Source organism: Plecotus auritus, assembly GCF_963455305.1.
Source record: "Plecotus auritus genome assembly, chromosome: 3".
Taxonomy (NCBI): domain Eukaryota; kingdom Metazoa; phylum Chordata; class Mammalia; order Chiroptera; family Vespertilionidae; genus Plecotus; species Plecotus auritus.
In genome coordinates, this window is record NC_137772.1 from 206,504,910 (window position 1) to 206,525,052 (window position 20,143).

Sequence of the window (20,143 nt, forward strand, 5' to 3'; positions counted from 1 at the left end):
CATATAGAAGACAAAAATTGTCTCTTTGTTTTAGTTATGTTGTCACTCTTCTGGACAAGTTGGTGTGTGGTCCATGATTTAAAGTTGGTTGAAGTTTAAGAAATTTCTCTAGCCTGATGTCAACGAGACTGGAAAGACAGGGTGAAATAAACTCTGACTTATGAAAGTCAGAATTAACTGGTGGGTTTGGGAGGTGATGCCCAGTTCATCTCTAGCTCAGTTATTGATTAGCCAGTTTACCTTCCCATGTCTTAATTCTTTAAACTTGTAAGTGATCAGAAGAATTTGGGGATTCTCTACATTTATGTGGCCCTGTTTACAGTTAATAAGATGTATAAGGGCTCTACCTTTTTTGTGTATTCTGGGTGTGGAGACTTTATAGATACGGTCTCATTCTTGTCCTATAGTCTTCCAAATTGTTTAAAAAACTTCATGGACTCAAGGTCATGGTTTGAAGCGACTTTGTAACCAAACACTACCTTCAAATTTGCCTTCTTTGGTTTCAGCGTGATGAGATGTTCCAGGATGGCTGTGACAGTCACTTCTGCAAGGTCAATGAGAGAGGAGAGTACATCTGGGAAAAGAGGGTCACAGGCTGCCCGCCCTTTGATGAACACAAATGTCTGGAACAGGGAGTGAGTATTCGGAGCTCAGGCCCTGCTTTCCTCTTGACAGTCTCCATCTCTGACTCTAAGAACAGAGGCCCATCTGAGCAGCATGTAGTCCAGCTCTGACGTGATTTCCCATTATCCAAGGGAGATCTCTGACCTAGTGTAGGAATCAATGAAATCACAATATCAAGCCTGATGCACAGACAAAACTCTCTGCGCTATATGATGCTATAAAAATACCTTTCCTTTGGGGGAGACTGAATGTGTGATCCCGAAGGAGAGGTGAGCGAGCAGACTGATTTCCAATCTTCCCTGAGAATTTGACTCTGATGACTCAATTGGGAGAGAATTCAGAATAATCAAAATTGTTTCAGCCTGGTCAGGTAGGGTGGTCATTCTTCTTGCATTTGTGGTGGGAAAACACAGTTTACATCTGAGGACTTAAACTCAGGGTCATGAGTCCAGGAATTAGCCTGGGAAGTGACCTGTAAGCTGACCACTATGTACTATTTGTGACTAATCTGGGACTTTGCTGTTTCCTTAAGGGGAAAATCATGAAAATTCCAGGCACCTGCTGTGACACATGTAAGTACATTACCAATAGCTTGTCCCTTGAAACCCATCAGACCAAGTCCAGGGACTGTTCTTTGGAGTAAGCTTTATTCCAGAAAGATATTTCTTGATCACCAGCCAGTCATTATGTTCAGTCCTGCAGGGAATTGCCACTCCTCCCTGAATGTTCTTAAACTGCCCCCTGCTCAAATCCCCTTCCAAAAGCCTGCGAATCGCCTCTTTCCCCTTTCCTCCAAACTCCTCACTGTCTCCAGCCTCTTGCCTGCCTTTCCCCTCATAGAGTCTTGGGTTGCTCATAGTCCTACCACGAAAGAAAATCTTCTCTCTCCAAACAGAGCTCCTTGAAGACAAACACCCTTGATCCATGATCTTGACAGAGTAGACATTCAATACACATCTATTCATCGAGTGTCACACAGCTATCTCAGGAAGCAAAGCTAACATTAGACCCACTGTGTGTTGTGGGGACTACAGAGAACGTAGAGTCCTCCCCATGATTTATAAGGCTGGTCTGAGTTTATTAACCCCCATTCTTCACTCTCGGTCCCTCTTGAGCTTGCAGTTTTATGTTATACTGGTTGATCCTAATAGCTCACAGCAGCAGCTTTGCATACTGGACTTGTCAAGTCTGCAGATCAGTGTTATTAACACACATTCTCGTGTTCATGAGCACAAATAACGTTCAGAATCCCAATGTTAATGCAATATTCTCTGAAGATAGAATTACTTGCCTGGACTAATATTTTTTTAAGTTTAGTTTTGTTGTTTTATTCTGTTTTGGGTTCATAGGCCCATGTTCATTTTTGGGTAAGGAAAGGAAGAGTGAAAACATGAATAACTTTGGCATTCAATCATTCATCTTTTCTTGATGGCTTACTCTGACATCCCCTGTAATTGTTGTAATCAAGTTGTAGAATGAGCAAACACAGTCCGAAAGCATCTCTTTCTATGATTCCTGTCTGAATGGTTTAAGAAAGTGAAGTCAGGAAACCATCAGAAGAGGTGAAGTCTCCCTAGGTGCACTGCACAAAGCATTTGGTTAAGAGACTGTTATCTACAAAACCAGCAAAAAAGGGCCTTTGTTGGTTAATGTGTTCAGGAGGCTGAGACCCTTTATAAGGAAAGTAAGCCAGGCTCAGGGATTTAAATACACAGAGAAAGAATATAGGATGTTGGCTTAAATATGGTTTCCTTATTCATTCTCTTAATGTAGTTGGCAGGCTTTCCCTTGAAAATGAAATTATTTGGAAGTTGGAGGCAGGCTAATATGCAATTGGGGTTGACTTAGATTAGGAGCCATCCAAGAACAGAGAACTCCCAGTGTTCAGTTGGGGAATGGTGAGCTGCCATTAAGTCTTAGAATTCTCCACTGGCAGATAGCACTCTGACCTGATGCTTCTTTACATAACACCTGTATGTAAAGAAGAGGCTGTGAGTGCCCTTATGTGGTTATGATATTGGCTTTTCCTCTTAACCCAAAGGCAGGGATGGGCAGATATTAATTGTATTTATTGGTTACTTCATTGCCCATTAGCTTCTGGACATTGTTATAAACATAAGATGACTGCTACAGCCATTATGGCTTTTAGAATCTTCAATTATATAAAAAGCAAATTTCACCCATCCACATCACCAAAGCACAGGGAATTTAGGCTCCTCTTGCAATTAAAATTGTACCAGTAAGCAAGTTAAACCTAGCAATAACTACATCTCTGAACATGAAGGACAGGGTGAACCAGGATGACATAATTCCCATCTCTGTGGCTGGCTCTGGTGATTTGGACACTGTTTTCCAGCCCCATGAGGGAACTGGGCTGGGAGTGTTCTACAGAACCCCACCTCTCATCTGTCCCATAGGCGAGGAGCCTGATTGCAAGGATATCACTGCCAGGCTGCAGTATGTCAAAGTGGGAAGCTGTAAGTCTGAAGAGGAAGTGGACATTCATTACTGCCAGGTAAGGAAGGGCCCCTGACTTTGATGAGGCCTACATGGGGAGGGGAGTCTCCTTGTTTGGGAGATATCTCCTTAGTTACATTTCAGAAGGATCTGGAAAATTCACAGGGAGGAGAACTGAAAAGAACTGTAAGCATTTAAAAAATATTTGTATTGATTTCAGAGAGAAAGGGAGAGGGAAAGAGAAATAGAAACATCAATGATAAGAGATAATCATTGATCTGCTGCCTCCTGCACAACCCCTACTGGGGATCGAGCCCACAACCTGGACATGTGCCTTGACCGGGAATTGAACCGTGACCTCCTGGTTAATAGGTCAATGCTCAACTACTGAGCCATGCTGGCTGGGTAGAACTGGAAGCATTTTATGTGAAATCAAATGTTTTATTGAAGTAACTGGGAACTTTGACCCCAGAGGGAAGATTCAACAAGTCCTTCAAAGAGAATGGAGACTTACTTATGGAAGTGGGGGTGGGGGTGTTGTATCAAACATGCATAGAAATTGCAGCTAGAGGGATCTGGGTGTGATGGCACCATAAGGACAGAAGGCATTTCAGACTTCCCTGAGACCTACCTTTACAAATTGCCCCACTGTCCTGGGTTTCCTGGGGGAGGCCAGGCCTACCTTACTTGGAGGAGGGCAGGTAGGGGAAGCAGGCTGCCTCTGAGTTCTGCGCACTCCAGGCTTCTCCACCATCACCATGCCCTGTTCCTCTCTGTCCCACTTCAGGGTAAATGTGCCAGCAAAGCACTGTACTCCATCGAAACGGAGGATGTGCAGGACCAGTGCTCCTGCTGCTCCCCGACGCGGACAGAGCCCATGCAGGTGCCCCTGCGCTGCACCAACGGCTCCATCGTCTACCATGAGGTCCTCAATGCCATGCAGTGCAGGTGCTCCCCCAGGAAGTGCAGCAAGTGAGGCCCCTGCCATGGATACCCGATGCCGCCTGCATTGCCCAACCGGCCAGAGTGCTGCCCGGTCCCCTGTATCCTCTGCTCCCATGCCCTCCCGGGCCCACAATAAAAGCCAATCTCTCATCTTGCAAAAGGCTAATGCAACGGTTCACTGTGTCCTCCAGGGCAACCTGACAACTGTAGGCTGGGCGAGTTCAGAGAATGGTTCTGAAGAAGGAAACTCAGGTTCCACCTGAAAACACTGCAGCCCCAGTGTCTGTGGGAGGCACTGCCAACCTGGGAAAAAGTGGTGCCTTTGTCTCCATGCAGTGCAGAGAGGAGAGGAGAGTGTGGGGTGGGCCTTCTCAGAAGGTCAGCCCAATGGCTTAAAGTAAAAGGGATTTGCTCAGGAACACCGAGTTCTCCAGTCTCTGAATCTGGAGCTTTGAGCAGAGCAGTAAGGTGGGCCCTGGAGCCAGGCTCCTGCTAAGATAGACATGGCTATCGCCAGCGTGGCTGGCATTCTAGAGCAGGGTTGTGGCCAGGTGTGCAAGGGTTTCTCTGAGCCCTTAGCTAACTTCTTGTGTCTCCTCTGTGGCACCTGTGGGAAGGAGAGGTGCTGAGATGGAGGGGGTTGCAGATGGGGTGCTGGCAGGTACTGGAACATGGTCCCATCTCCACAGGTCACCATGGGTGGTGAGCACCAGACCTGGGGGCAGACCTGGGTTCCACATAAGGCCCCTACTCTCCTATATGGCTTCAAATAAGCCCATTAGTGGTTCTCAGATGTAGTTTCTTCGTCTGGGAAACAGGAATGTGAGTCTTACTTGTAGGGTTGGAAGGATAAGTCTGGGATAACTGTAATTGCTCTATAATAATATAAGGAGGGATAAGAATAAAAATAGCAACATCAAGGCTCAAAAGGGGAAGTGTCTCTACCACCAGTGTCAGAGCACAGGGCATTTTCTTTGTTCTGAGGGGTGAGGAGTTGGGCTTCTTTCAGGCCACATATTGGATGCCAAAGCCCTGCCTGCTCCAGGCATCCTCTTGGAAGGAAAGAGGTGCAGATAACACCGAACTTCACCAGTCCCAGATCCCTAAGTGAGATGGTCTTTCCTTAAAATTTATGAGAAAAGTGTACATGTATATGCTGGCAAGATGATGGAAACTAGTGAGTATTTTCTCCGTGAGAACAAAGGGAAGGTCTAGATTTGCGACAGGAATTTGATGGAGAATTGATCTTCCTTCCAGATCCTTTTAACCCAAGAGAGACTCAACTCATTGAAAGAATGATGGAGCTGGAAAGGATTTAGACATTATCTAACCCGCTGTCTCTCCCCTGCCCCTTTACTGAGGATGAAAGCAGCTTGAAGAACTCCAGTGACTTGCTGAAGGTCACGCAGCTGCTGGGTGCTGGGGCCAGTTCAGAACTCAGGTGCCTTGACCTGTAGGCAAGAACTCCAGGGCAGTTCCACCAGAGCCACCCCATCCTGCTACTTCCAGATCCAGCCCTTGCTATCGTGGGAACCAGTGACTGCTGCATTTCTAGATCTCAACCATTTCCATTACTTCTGGGGACCAATCTCAAGGGAATATACACTACAAGCAAATGGCCCGGATTGTGTTAAATAGGTTTAGTGGGGAATTTAGTAGGGTAGAGGGAAGGAAGAATGGATAGACGTTTTATATAACTGTTCAATAATTCAAAGGTTGTCATCTCTCCATCCATCATCCTGCCTCCAACGCTGAGTAGCCTCTAAGGTCTCTTTAGGAAACCAGATCCAGTGCAAAGCATCACCTGTCTCTCTCCTGACTGATCGACTAACACTGCACCTGGGGATGAGGTGTTATTGGAGGCATCAGCCTCTACTGAGAGACTCAGCAGAGAGGCTGCCTCTTTAGCATAAGGTGTCAATTTTCCAACTTCCTGACCCGTCATAGCCTGAATTTCTCCTCCTACTTACTGATATGACAATTCACGATCAATAAAAAACAAAACAAAAAAGACTGAATCAGAAAGGCTGCATATTTTGATTTAAGAAAAAAAAGGAGCAGGGTAAAAAGGATTGCAGAAAGGGAAACTGGTGGAGGTAGTGGGGGTGTCTCACAACCTCTCTTACTCTGCAGGTCTCTCAAGGGCAGGGTCTGCCTCTGGTCTCAGGGCTTTGTTTTTTTGCTCATTCTCAGACCAGAGGAGACAGTCCCTCAAAGTCAGAGTCTTAGGGAGAGTGTCCAAGAGGGAGTGTACAGAGACTAAGAAAGTGCTGGAGGGAGAGAAGAAAGAGAATGGATAAAGGAACTATGGTGGAAAGTTTCCCACTTGTCTTGGTGTTGAAAAGACATGGAGAAGGTCCCTGGAAGCGAATGGGAATGGGGCATTGTTTGGGAGAGAAAGAAGCTGAATGGCAAAGTGTTTTGAGCACAGACTCTGGAGCAGGCTGCCTACTTTGGGATCCCACATACCCTTAGAGGCAAGTTGCTTGACCTTTTTTTATACCCCAGTCTCCTCATCCATAAGATGGGTATACTAGCAGTAATTACCTCATAGGATTGTCGTTGGAAGGAAAGTTACTACTGTGGGTTAAAGGGTGCCTGAGGAAGAGGAAGTCCTGTATAATAAACATTAGCCACGATTACTCCTAGTGAGCAGAAGAAAGCCCAGGATCGGGACCTAAATCTTCTGGGTTTCCCTCTGCTCTGCCCCTGGCTCATTCTGCATGGTCTGCTCCCCTTTACTGCTACAGGCTCCTCATATAGAGTGGGGAGATAACATTCTTCACACTGAAAGGTCATGGTCATAAATAGCACACTTGACTTCAACATCGTACTTTTTCATTTTCCGGGCCCTATGTATTAAGGAACTTGTTTAGCTCTAGGGCATCTTGTAATTGAAGATACCATCATCCAGAACAGAATAATAAATATAAGAAAAAATGGCTTTTTTTTTAAAAAAAAAATAACAACAATAATTAGTTTTAAAATATTGTAGTAGGTTATCTGGAGGAGAGGGTTTTTACTTTTTTTTTTTTTTTTTTAACTTAATGAGGATGCTCACTTGGACAGTTTATTGCTGGAAACCAGGTTGGTTTCTAGAAGTGGAGACACGCATGACCTTGAATTAAACCCCTCCCCACCCTTCTCAAGAAAATCACCGACTTTCCAAAGCCTCTTCTTCATCTCTTTGCCCATGGCCAGGTACCTACTGTTCAGAGAGATGGCAGTCCTCTGGTTCTTTGGGACCGGGCTTCCACAGGTTCCCTCCTCAACCCCGTCCCAGGGTCTCGCGGGGAAGCTCTTCTAGAACCTGCAGCCCCTCTTCCTGTCCTACCTGTCCCTGTGTACCTAGTCCTTGACTCCTGCTCCTTTTAGCCAAGAAAAAGGTGGGGACAGCTGGTGGTGGGTCGAGTGAAGGAAGGTGTGCAGGGAGGCACCCCGCCCCACTCCACCCCACCCCGGACATTTCCCTGGACTGGGCTGCAGGAAGGAGGCTTTGCGGGTGGGATTGGAAACTAATCAACCAGACGGTTCACCAGATAATCCGGCTGAATATTCACACCCAGCCCAGGTTATGAGGCACCTCCCCCGGGCTGAGGGGAGCGGGCAGCACTTACTGTCTCGCCCCTCAGCTCCATTAACCAGGTGTCCCAAACGCAACCCTACCGCGGACGAGCGCTCTTCCCCACGTGGCACTGCGGGCGCTCCTGTGCTCAGGGCTCAGCGGGAGAGCCCGCTCTGCCTCCGGTGGCGCCTGCCGGGTGGCCTGGGGAGGGATTGGGGAGGAGCAGGCGGCAACAGGCAAGGGGCGGGCACGTCCAGACCCAGCTGAGCCGAGATGGAATTAGCCTCCGGCGGAATAAGCCTGTCCAGCCGCGAGTGCAGCAGCGGGGCAGTCCGTGTTCGGCGTCCTGTGTGCCAGCACCATGGCCTCCCCTGGGCTGCAAGGTGAGTCTTCCCTGTTGGGGACCCAGGTCCTGGTCAAGCTGTAGCACGGAGAGGGGCTGGGGTGAAGGAGACGCATCCTAACGCCTGCCCTTCTCGATTGGTGACCTCAAGTGAACCTGGAGAGAGGGTGGTGAGGGGAGCTGATCCCTTTCCCCGTCGGGGTAGGGGAGCAGAAGGACGCCTGAGCAAGTTCTGTGGAGGAGAGAAAAGGTGGGACAAGAGGCAGAGGATTGGAACTGGGGCTTTTTGGGTGATGGACTACCGATTCCTACCTCAGCGAGTTTGCCTTTCCTTGTGACAAGTTGTTGGATGTTAAGTGTTGAGAGTAGGCAACCAACTAGCAGAGTTTAATTCAGAAACAGTCTGCGGAGGACAGAGGTTAGGATTCACCCCTAACAATTTTGACTTCGGCATCCCTGGCGTGCCCCTCCAGTTTCAGGAAGTCTCCTCCAGCCCTTAACCAACCTGCCCTCAGGGAGGGCATTTGCAACTCCGGGTTCAGGGAACCCAGGCACTTCTTTCCTAGGGGTTTTTCTTAGAAGTAAAGCAGACTGAGATGGAGTTTGGGGGAGGAGGACATTATCTACCTCGCCTCCCAAATTATCCTGAGCAGACAGGTGTGCCAGGGCAGGATTGATCTGGCCTGGAACAGGGATTTTGTCGGCTGCCTTGTTTCTGGTGGTTCTTGAGAGAGGCGAGAAGTGGGGAGGTGCCCATTCTCTTGGGATTAACAATAAGCTGAAGGGCCTGGAAGGTGCTGTCACCCATAGTGCTTTGTGACAGGTATGGAGAGATACCTCCAGGAACCACGTGGACCCTGGTCCAGGACAGAGGTCCCATTGAGCAAAGTTAGTTCTAATTCAAAGGCAAGTGGCAGGTGGAGGGAAAAAATCTTAGACAAGGTTGAGGCCCTCCCAGAGGACTGTGATACCCTGTGTTCTTCTACTTGCCTGGACTTTGTTCTTGGAACCAGACATCAGAGCTCTTGCCCAGCTGTCTGTTCCCCTCCCCAGCTGCTGAGGGGAGCGCCCATTTGCTCCTCTCACTGTGTCTTGCCATGCACCCATCATTTTGGGAGCCAAGGACCCAATATGGCCCTTCCCAGCAACCTCCTATACTCTCTGAATTGCCTCTATGTGGCAACCTGTGCCACTTTGCTGGTTGATTGAAGAGGCTGTGTGAGCGGTATGGTGGGTTCCAAACACCAACCTCAGGTTCTGGTCCAGTTTCCATGCGTACCTTCTCTGCCAACTTCCATTGTGGGGTAGGGCTGGAGGGCCAGAGGCATTGGGATCTAAAGTGGAGCTTGTCTATCCTTTCCTCTGAGGAGTCTGCCTGAATGCCCAATACTGTGCTCAAGAAAAGCACACACCTGCCTGTCATACCTTATGTTCTCCATTCTTGGTACTCTAAGATGATGTTAACGCTTTAGCAGCCGCATGCACTATTGATGGATATAGGAAGGAGGAGGTGGGGTCAAGCATGGACTTGTTCGGACCACAGCAATGCAGTTAGCCCTGTCCATACTTCTGGTATTTTAAGATGTACTAGAAGTCTTTCTTTGGCTCCTACTGACAACCTTGCAATTCCTCCAGGAACTTTAAGAAAATAATTTATTTCTCTCTGGCTGGCAACTCTGCATCTAAGTTAACTTCTGCTGAAATTGCTAAAGGATGCCAGTACCCAGGCCGCTCGTGTCAGATCCTCTTTCTATTTAGCAAACATGAGAATAAAGCACACTACCATATATCTTTGGGTTTGCTCACTGACAAAGGAATAAACCCCACTTTTTCTGATGCCTATTAGTCATAAGCAAATTAAAATTAGCTTTACAAAAAATAAAAATGCACGTTCATTGTGAGGAAAATTAAATACAAATACATAAAATAAAAAACCAACTGTTTTTAATATATTTTGGTAGTTATTATTTTTCCCTAATTGCTTTTTAATCCATCATGATTTTTTACTATATCAGATAAATATTTTTATTTATTAGTCATCAAACATTTTGTAAGAAGGGAAAACTCAGATATAATAAAACTTAAAACAAGGATAAATGAACAATTGTCAAATAATGAAGGATTGGGAGCATATTATTATATCACAAGACCTAGACTAAGAATAGGTACTGTAATGGAGTAAAAATTTATCTATGAGCTCCCTGACAGGCAGGTCAGAGAAGAGACAATAAGTTATATGGATCTCATTGTCTAATAAAAGGAGACTAGTTAATCAACATTAAATTTTAAGAAGAATGTCACAGTGATATTTGTGATATTTATGTAAGACATTGCCCAACATAATGAGCTATAGTTTTATTAGTAGGTTTTTAGAAAGTATATTATTTATCACATGGGCATGTATTATATTGTATCTGATTTTGTTTTAAAAAGGGTGTTCTGTTGTATTCTTTTCTGGTTCAGTTCTACCCTATTATATTTTTTTAAAATGCTGTTTGCAAATCATTCGATAACCAATTAACAAGTTAAACCTCTAATTTGAGAAGTAGTGGTTTACAGCATATAGAAAACTCAATGGCTAATAGTCCTTTTGAACCAGTGGCTCTAAATCTCTTTTTCCTCCCCTATGTAAGAAAGGGATACCAGACACTCCCATCAGGACCAGTTCTTATTCACATTTCCCTGTTATCATTTCTCTTTAACCTGAAGAATGTTCTTTAGCATTTCTTGCTGTGTTCTGCTGCTACCAGATTCTCTCAGTTTTCATTTTGGTGAAAAATATCTTTATTTCACCCTCATTTTTGAATGATAATTTCATTGGATGGATGCAGAATAATGGGTTGATAGTTATTTTTTTTCCTTTTAGGATTTTAGGTGTCACCTTATTGGTCTTTATTTTCTGATGAGGTCAGCCTTAATTCGTATTTTTATTATATTCATTCTTTTATCCATGTATAATACCATCTTGATCTGGTAGCTTTCAAGATTTTATTTTTGGTTTTGAGCAGTTAAACTATTCTGTATGTATCTACCTGTGAATTTTCTTTGTATTTTTTCTTGCTCAATTTTGCTGACCTTCTTGAATCTGGAAGTTAATGTATTTTATGAAACTTGGGGATGATTTCAGTCACTGTTTCTCCCATTATTTTTCTGCTCTATTTTCATTCTCTTCTATTTCTGGAACACCAATTACATATATGTTAGACTGTTTGACATTGTCCCATTGGTTCCTGAGGCTCTGTTAATTATTTTTTCAATCTTTAGTTCTCTATTCTCTAGATTAGATAATTTCTATCGATCTATCGTTTACTTCATTGATCCTTTATCTGCCTTCTCCAGCTGCTGTTAAGCTCATCCAATGAATTTTTCTTTTTAGTTATTGGAATTTTCAGTTCTAGGAATTTCATTTAAAAAATAACAGGTTTATTGAGATATAATCACATCCATAAAATTCACCCTTTAAAAGTGTACAGTTCAGTGATTTTTCAGTATATTTACAGAGTTGTACAACCACTATCTAATTTTAGACCACTTTCATCATCTCCAAAAGAAACCTCATACTCACTGGCAGTCATTCACCTTCCCCCCTCTAACTCCTGGCAACCGCTAAGCTACTTTCTGTTTCCATGGATTTACCTATCCTGGACATTTTATATAAATGGTGTTTGTGTCTGGGTTCTTTCCCTTAGAATAATGCTTTCAATGTTCAGCCATATTATAACATGTATACGTTCTTCATTTCTTTTTATAGTTGAATAATACTCCCTTGTGTGGATATACCACATTTGTTTATCCATTTAACAGTTGATGGGCATTTGAATTTTCACTTTTTGCTATTATAAATACCGGTCAAGTACAAAGTTCTGTGTGTACATATGAATGGCTGGGTCATATGGAAACTCTGTGTTTAACTTTTTCAGGAACTGCCAGACTATTTTCTAAAGTTCTGTATTTTACATTCCTACCAGTAATATATGAGGGTTCTAATTTTGCCACATCTTCACTGACACTTGTTATTGCTCTTTTATTTTTATTTTTTTGTAAATCCTGTCTTTTTTATTTTTTTATTCTATATCCTGACTTTTTTATTGTTTAAAATATTACATATATTAGTACATATATCTCTTTTTTTCCCCCATTGACCTTCCCCCAGCCTCCCCTACCCCTGTCGCATGCCCTCATCCCACCCCCCCCAGTGTCTTGTGTCCATTGGTGTGCTTAGATGCATGCATACAAGTCCTTTGGTTGATCTATTTCCCTCCTTCCCCAACACTCCCCAGCCTTCCCGCTGTAATTTGACAGTCTGTTCGGTGCTTTACTGCCTCTGTATCTATCTTTTTATTCATCAGTTTATAATGTTCTTTATTTTCCATAAATGAGTGAGATCATGTGGTATTTTTCTTTCATTGCCTGGCTTATTTCACTTAACATAATGCTCTCCAGGTCCATCCATGCTGCTGCAAATGGTAAGAATTCCTTCTTTTTTATAGCAGTGCAATATTCCATTGTGTAGATGTACCACAGTTTTCTAATCCACTCATCTGCTGATGGGCATTTAGGCTGTTTCCAAATCTTAGCTATGGTGAATTGTGCTGCTTTGAACATAGGAGTGCATATATCCTTTCTGATTGGTGTTTCTAGTTTCTTGGGATATAATCCTAGAAGTGGGATTACTGGGTCAAATGGGAGCTCCATTTTTAATTTTTTGAGGAAACTCCATACTGTTCTCCACAGTGGCTGCACCAGTCTGCATTCCCACCAGCAGTGCACTAGGGTTCCTTTTTCTCCACATCCTCGCCAGCACTTGTCGTTCGTTGATTTGTTGATGGTTGCCATTCTGACAGGTGTGAGATGGTACCTCATTGTCGTTTTGATTTGCATCTCTTGGATAATTAATGACTTTGAGCACGTTTTTATATGTCTCTTGGCCTTCCTTCTGTCTTCTTTTGAAAAGATTCTATTTAGGTCCGTTGCCCATTTTTTTTATTGGATCATTTATCTTCCTTTTATTAAGTTGTATAAGTTCCCTGTAGATGTTGGAGATTAAACCTTTATCAGTGATAACATTTGGAAATATGTTCTCCTATACAGTGGGCTTTCTTGTTGTTTTGTTGATGGTTTCTTTTGCTATGCAAAAGCTTTTTATTTTGATGTAGTCCCATTTGTTTATTTTCTCTTTAGCTTCCATTGCCCTAGGAGCGGTATCCATGAAGAAATTGCTTCAGCATATGTCTGAGATTTCTCTGCCTGTGGATTCCTCTAGTATTTTTTATGGTTTCCTGTCTTATGTTTAAGTTCTGTATCCATTTTGAGTTAATTTTTGTGTATGGTGTAAGTTGGTGGTTTAGTTTCATTTTTTTTTGCATGTATCTGTCCAATTTTCCCAACACCATTTATTGAAGAGACTGTCTTGACTCCATTGTATGTTCATGCCTCCTTTGTCTAATATTAATTGAGCATAGTGGTTTGGGTCGATATCTGGATTCTCTATTCTTTTCCATTGGTCTATGTGTCTGTTCTTGTGCCAGTTCCAGGCTGTTTTGAGAACAGTGGCTTTGCAGTACAGCTTGAAATCTGGTATTGAGATCCCACCTACTTTGTTCTTCTTTCTCAGGATTGCTGTGGCTATTCAGGGTCATTTTTATTCCAGATAAATTTTTGGAAAGTTCTATCTAGGTCTGTGAAATATGCCGTTGGTATTTTAATGGGGAGTGCATTGAATCTATAGATTGCTTTGGGTAGTATGGACATTTTAATGATGTTGATTCTACTAATCCATGACCATGGTATGTTCTTCCATCTATTTACGTCTTCCTCTATCTCTTTTTTCAGTGTCCTGTAGTTTTCCGCGTATAGGTCTTTTACCTCCTTAGTTAAGTTTATTCCTAGGCATCTTAGTTTTTTTGGTGTGATGGTAAATGGGATTGCTTTTTTAGTCTCTCTTTCTATAAGTTCACTATTGGTGTATAGAAATGCCATAGATTTTTTGGCATTAATTTTGTATCCTGCTACATTGCCGAATTCATTTATTAAGTCTATTAGTTTTTTGATGGAGTCTTTCGGGTTTTTTATGTAAAATATCATGTCATCTGCGAATAAGGACAGCTTTACTTCTTCTTTTCCAATTTGGATGCCTTTTATTTCTACTTCTTGTCTAATTGCAATGGCTAATACTTCCAGTACTATGTCGAACAGGAGTGGTGAGAGTGGGCATCTCTGTCTTGTTCCTGTTCTTAGGGGAAATGGTTTTAGTTTTTGCCCATTGAGTATGATGTTAGCTGTGGGTTTATCATATATGGCTTTTATTTATTTATTTATTTATTTATTTATTTATTTATTTATTTTTAAAATATATTTTATTGATATTTTACAGAGAGGAAGGGAGAGGGATAGAGAGCTAGAAACATCGGTGAGAGAGAAACATCGATCAGCTGCCTCCTGCACACCTCCCACTGGGGATGTGCCCGCAACCAAGGTACATGCCCTTGGCCGGAATTGAACCCGGGACCCTTCAGTCCGCAGGCCGACGCTCTATCCACTGAGCCAAACCAGTTTTGGCAATATATGGCTTTTATTATGTTGAGGTATGATCCTTCTATTCCCACCTTGTTGAGAGTTTTTATCAAGAAAGGGTGTTGGATTTTGTCAAATGCTTTTTCTGCATCAATTGATATGACTATGTGATTTTTATCTCTCAATTTGTTTATGTGATGTATTACGTTTATTGATTTGCGGATATTGCACCATCCTTACATTCCTGGGATAAATCCTCCTTGGTCATGGTGTATGATCTTTCTGATATACTGCTGGATCTGATTTGTTAGAATTTTGTTGAGGATTTTGGCATTTATGTTCATAAGGGATATTGGCCTGTAATTCTCTTTCATTGTGTTGTCTTTATCTGATTTTGGTATTAGGGTGATGCTGGCTTCATAGAAGGAGCTTGGAAGTGTTCTTTCCTCTTGACTTTTTTGGAATAGTCTGAGGAGGATAGGTTTTAGTTCTTCCTTGAATGTTTGGTAAAACTCCCCTGTGAAGCCATCTGGCCCTGGGCTTTTGTTTGCTGGAAGCTTTTTGATGACTGCTTCAATTTCTTCCATAGTTATTGGCCTATTGAGATGTTTAGATTCTTCCTAATTGAGTTTTGGAAGATTATATTTTTCTAGGAATATGTCCATTTCCTCCAGGTTGTCCAGTTGTTGGAATAGAGTTCTTCATAGTATTTTTTAACAATCCTTTGTATTTCGGTGGGGTCTGTTGTTATTTCTCCTGTTTCATTTCAGTTTTGTTTATTTGGGTCCTCTCTCTTTGCTTCTTTGTGAGCCTGGCTAGAGGTTCATCAATCTTGTTTATCCTTTCAAAGAACCAGCTCTTGGTTTTGTTGATTTTTTGTATTGTTTTTTTTTTTTTTTGGTTTCAATGTCGTTTATCTCCGCTCTGATCTTTATTATTTCCTTCCTTCTGCTTACACTGGGCTTTTCTTGTTGCTCTCTTTCTAACTCTTTGAGTTGTAGGGTTAGGTAATTTATTACCATTGTTTCTTGTTTTTTTTTGCAGTAGGCTTGTAGAGCTATGAACTTCCCTCTAAAGACTGCTTTTGCTGTGTCCCATAGATTTTGGATTGTTGTGTTTTCATTGTCATTCATTGCCATGATGTTTTTTATTTCTTCTTTGATCTCTCTGGTAACCCAGTCATTGTTTAATAGCATGCTGTTTAGTCTCCATGTGTTTGATTTTTTGGATTGTTTTTATTGTAGTTGATTTCCAGTTTTATGCCACTGTGATCTGAGAAGATGGTTGATATGATTTCTATCTTCTTGAATTGGAAGAGACTTTGCTTATGACCCAATATATGGTCTATCTTTGAAAATGACCCATGTTCACTTGAGAAGAATGTATATTCTGTGGCTTTGGCGTGAAATGTTCTGAAGATGTCAATTAATTCCATCTGGTCTAGTGAGTCATTTAGGACTGATGTTTCTTTGCTGATTTTTGTTTAGAGGATTTGTCCAATGGTGATAGTGGGGTATTAAAGTCTCCTACTATGATTGTATTGCTGTCAATCTCTCCCTTGATATCCTCCAGGAGGTTTTTTTTTTATGTATTTGGGTGCTCCTGTATTGGGTGCATATATGTTTACCAGAGTTATTTCTTCTTGTTGGATTGCTCCCTTTAGTATTATGAAGTGGCCTTCCTTATCTCTTGTTATGTCCTTCACTTTGAGATCTAATTTGTCAGATATAAGTATTGCTACCCCAGCTTTTTTTCATTTTCATTCGCCTGAAAAACCTTTTCCATCCTTTCACCCTTAGACTGTGTGCATCTTTTTTTCTGAGGTGGGTTTCTTGTAGACAGCAGATATATGGGTCATATTTTCTTATCCAATCTGTTACCCTATGTCTTTTGATTGGTGCGTTTAATCTATTTACATTTAAAGTTATTATTGATAGGTGCTTATTTGTCACCATTTTTATTCTTTACCCCTGTGTTCCTTCTTCACTTCCTATTTCTTTTTTTTACAGCAGACCCTTTAGCATTTCTTGCATTGCTGGTTTGGTGGTAATAAATTCCCTTAGTCCTTTTTTGTCTGTGAAGCTCCTGATTTCACCTTCAATTTTGATCGATAGCCTTGTTGGGTACAGTATTCTTGTATTCAGACCCTTCCTTTGCATGACTTTGTATATTTAATTCCCTTCCCTTCTGGCCTGATGTGTTTCTGTTGAGAAATCAGTTGCTAGTCTGATGGAGGTTCCTTTGTATGTAACTTTCTGTCTCTCTCTTGCTGCTTTTAAGATTCTTACTTTGTCGTTGGTGTTTGCCAATTGAATTATAATGTGCCTTGGCGTCAGTCTTTTGGGGTTCATTTTGCTTGGGACTCTGTGAGCTTCTTGGATTTGTGTGGGTTTTTTCTTCCCTATATCAGGGAAGTTTTCTGTCATTATTTCTTCAAACAGGTTTTCTATTCCTTGCTCAGTTTCCTCTCCTTCTGGAACCCTATTATGCGGATTTTGTTTCATGTTGTCCCAAAGTTTCCTTAGGCTCTCCTCCTGCTTTTTAATTTTTTTTTTTCTAGAAGCTGCTCTACTTGGGTATTTTTCCTACCTTGTCTTCTAGCTCACTGATGCAGTTCTCTGCTTCTTCTAGTCCCCCACCTTCTCCTGGAGTATAGCTGTCCCTTAACTCACCAACAAACACTCCCCGTGCGACCCTCTGCTGTTCTTTCTATCTGCTCCAGGACAAGGCTCAGGACACGTCTGTCTATTCTGCTGCCATTTTTCCCTCCTTCTGTTATTGCTCTTTTAAAAACAATTCTTATCCGAGGATATTTTTTCCATTAATTTTTTTAAAGAGAGAGTGGAAGGGAGAGAAGGGGGAGGAAAGGAGAAGAGAGAGGGAGAGAGAGGAAGAGAAAAAGAGAGAGAGAGAGAGAGAGAGAGAGAGAGAGAGAGAGAGAGAGAGAGAAACCATTGATGTGAAAGAGACACCTTGGTTGGTTGCCTCCCATGTGCCCCTACCATGGCTGGGGATGGAACCTGCAACCCAGGTATGTGTCCTTGACTGGGAATTAAACCTGAGTTCCTTAGGTGTAAGGGCTGATTCTCTAACCACTGAGCACACCAGCCAGGGCATTATTGCTCTTTTTAATTATTGCCATCCTAGTGGTATCTCATTGTGGTTTTGATTTGCATTTTCCTAATGACTAATGACTGAACATTTTTTTCTCATGCTTATTGGCCATATGCATATTTTCTTTGGAGTAATATCTACTCAGATCCTTTGCTCATCTTTAAATTAGGTTATTTACCTTTTTTACTGTTGAGTTATAAAATTTTTTTACATATTCTGGATACAAGTCTCTTATCTGGTATATGACTTAGGAGTATTTCCTCCTGTTCTGTATAGTCACTCTATTAATGGTGTCTTTTGAGTTTTTAATTTTGATAAAGGCCAATTTGTTTATGATTTTGGTATTATAGCTAAGAAATCATTGTCCAACCCAAAGTTATGAAGATATACTCCTTGTCTTCTAATAATTTTACAGTTTTAGCTATTGCATTTAGGTTTATAATCCATTTTGGAAAAGTTAATTTTTATGTATGGTGTGAGGAAAGGGTCTAACTTCATTCTTTTGCATGTGAATATCCACTTGTCCCAGTACCATTTCCCATTTCTTTCCTCACTTCTTGCTACCCTTGTTGAGATTCAAGAACTTATTTCTGGAATCCCAGTTCTATTGATTGGTCTATATGACTATCTTTATGTCAGTACCACAGTGGGGCTTTGTGGTAAGTTTTGAAATCAGCAGTTACATTTGCTTTTGTTTATGTTTGTAGTTTCTATTTCTCTACACTCATTAAGCATGTATTTATCTTTACTATTAGAACACATTTACGTTAGCTGCTTTAACATTTTTGGGCTTCGTTGAGATCTGTGTGTGTGATCAAAATCCTATTTATTTTAGACACATAAACAGTGGGACTAGGAAGGAGTGAGGGGAACAAGATGCCTACCTCCTTGACAGGGCCAGATCCAGCACCAGCTCTGTCTGTGTGCATGAACAGGTCCAACCCAGCAGCTTCAAGCGGCCTTTTCCTGGGAGGACAACCTGGGTGTGGATCTTCCATGTGTATGGGGGAGGGTAAATTGGCTCCTGATCCCTTTGGACGGAGTGAAAAAGGCCAGAGGGCTGATATCAATTTTTATTGCTTGCTTTGTCTCTTTCATGGGCCACTTATTCTTGTTTCTTTGCATATCTAGTATAAATGGTGATCATAGAACGGACATTGTGCGTAATACAACATTGTCTTCCACTCAGGAGGGTCAAAAAATTATTATTTTTTTTTCTAGCTGGCAGTTCAGTTACTGGCTGATCTTATTTTGGTTTGGTTGCTACTTTGTTAGGGTATATTTATGGAAATCCAAGGCATTTTCCAAGATTCTGTAACTTGGTTAAGATTCAACCTCTCCACTCTCTCTCCCCTATGGATTTTTTTCAAGACATGCTCTTAAGATTTTTTAGACAGTCTAAAACAGCCTTGGGCAAACTACGGCCCGTGGGCCGGATCCAGCTGTTCTATCTGGTTCTCTTGCTCTCCCCTCCGCTCCTTTACTTTGAATTTATATTAGTTCACACAAACACTCCATCCATGCTTTTGTTCTGGCCTCCCGTCCAGTTTAAGAACCCATTGTGGCCCTCGAGTCAAAAAGTTTGCCTACCCCTGATCTAAAAGAAACTTTTCTTTAGTGTGTGGTTCTTACTCATAAAATGAGGCCCTGGTGTCTCAGCTGGATGCCTGGAGTGTTGGGACATGTATGTTAATGAGGTCTTGCTACTCTGTCTAGGATGGAACTTCAACATCTCCCAGTCCTGTTTGACTGCCAGCATTTTTCTTCTGATTTCAGTGTAGCAGCCTCTCTAGTAAGCCTCACGTATCTTAACCTCTGCATCTGGGAACCTTCCTTCAAACAGATTCCTTCCCTCTTGCACTCAACCCCATAATTTCTAGCCATTTTAGCTGCTTCAAACCTTGATCTCTATTTCTTTGGTTCAGTGAGCCCTCCTTGCTTTATTTGGATTCCAGCTCCATGAACTCCAGTCAATAACTTGTTCTGATGAGGTTACACTGGTGAGTTTTTCTTCCCTCAGGGATTGCTTTTCTGTGTGATAGATGTTCAGTGCCTGAAAATGGATGACTCATATATTTGTCCTGTTTTATATTTGTTTTTGGAAGAATGTTTACCCAAGTACCAGTTATTTTATTATTACTGGAAGCAGAAGTTCTTGTCAGCAAGCTTTTCATCAAGAAGTATTTTGTTAGCAAACAGTTTCAGATGTAGGTCATTGACAAGGGCCAGAACTATTAGAGAGTCAAAAGTAATTTTCATGATTTAGAAAAGAAAGAAATAGTTTTATTTACTTATTTTTAACAGGAAGTTATGATCCCAGTCTTAGTTCTTGTCTTGAGAGAGAGTTTGACTATGGGACTGCCTGCAATCAAGGCCAAAACTTTTCTTTAAAAAGAACTTTGTTATTGCTCAAAAATACTTAAACTCAACACAATCAAAGCTTCAGAATTCTATATCACAAAATGTAGAAGAGATGACTTTTCCCAGAAACCCTCTCTGCTCATCTTTCAGCATTTCATTTTATAATTCACTCTTTCATTGAGCACCTACTATGTACCAGGCTGCTGTAAGGGTCAAAGATG

General features: G+C 42.0%; 2 protein-coding genes across 2 annotated transcripts in view; both read left to right on the forward strand.

The window, feature by feature from the left end:
• Window positions 1-4,189, forward strand: part of VWF (von Willebrand factor) — a 116,045-nt gene extending 111,856 nt beyond the window's left edge. Inside the window, exons 49-52 of the mRNA XM_080659101.1 lie at window positions 507-635; window positions 1,157-1,196; window positions 3,042-3,139; window positions 3,869-4,189. Of these exons, the coding sequence (XP_080515227.1) occupies window positions 507-635; window positions 1,157-1,196; window positions 3,042-3,139; window positions 3,869-4,057 (456 nt within the window). The 3' untranslated portion in view covers window positions 4,058-4,189. The remainder of the gene's footprint in view (window positions 1-506; window positions 636-1,156; window positions 1,197-3,041; window positions 3,140-3,868) is intronic.
• Window positions 4,190-7,856: 3,667 nt separating this feature from the next.
• Window positions 7,857-20,143, forward strand: part of ANO2 (anoctamin 2) — a 310,827-nt gene continuing 298,540 nt past the window's right edge. The window contains exon 1 of the mRNA XM_080659102.1: window positions 7,857-7,974. Coding sequence (XP_080515228.1) covers window positions 7,953-7,974 — 22 coding nt within the window. The 5' untranslated portion in view covers window positions 7,857-7,952. The remainder of the gene's footprint in view (window positions 7,975-20,143) is intronic.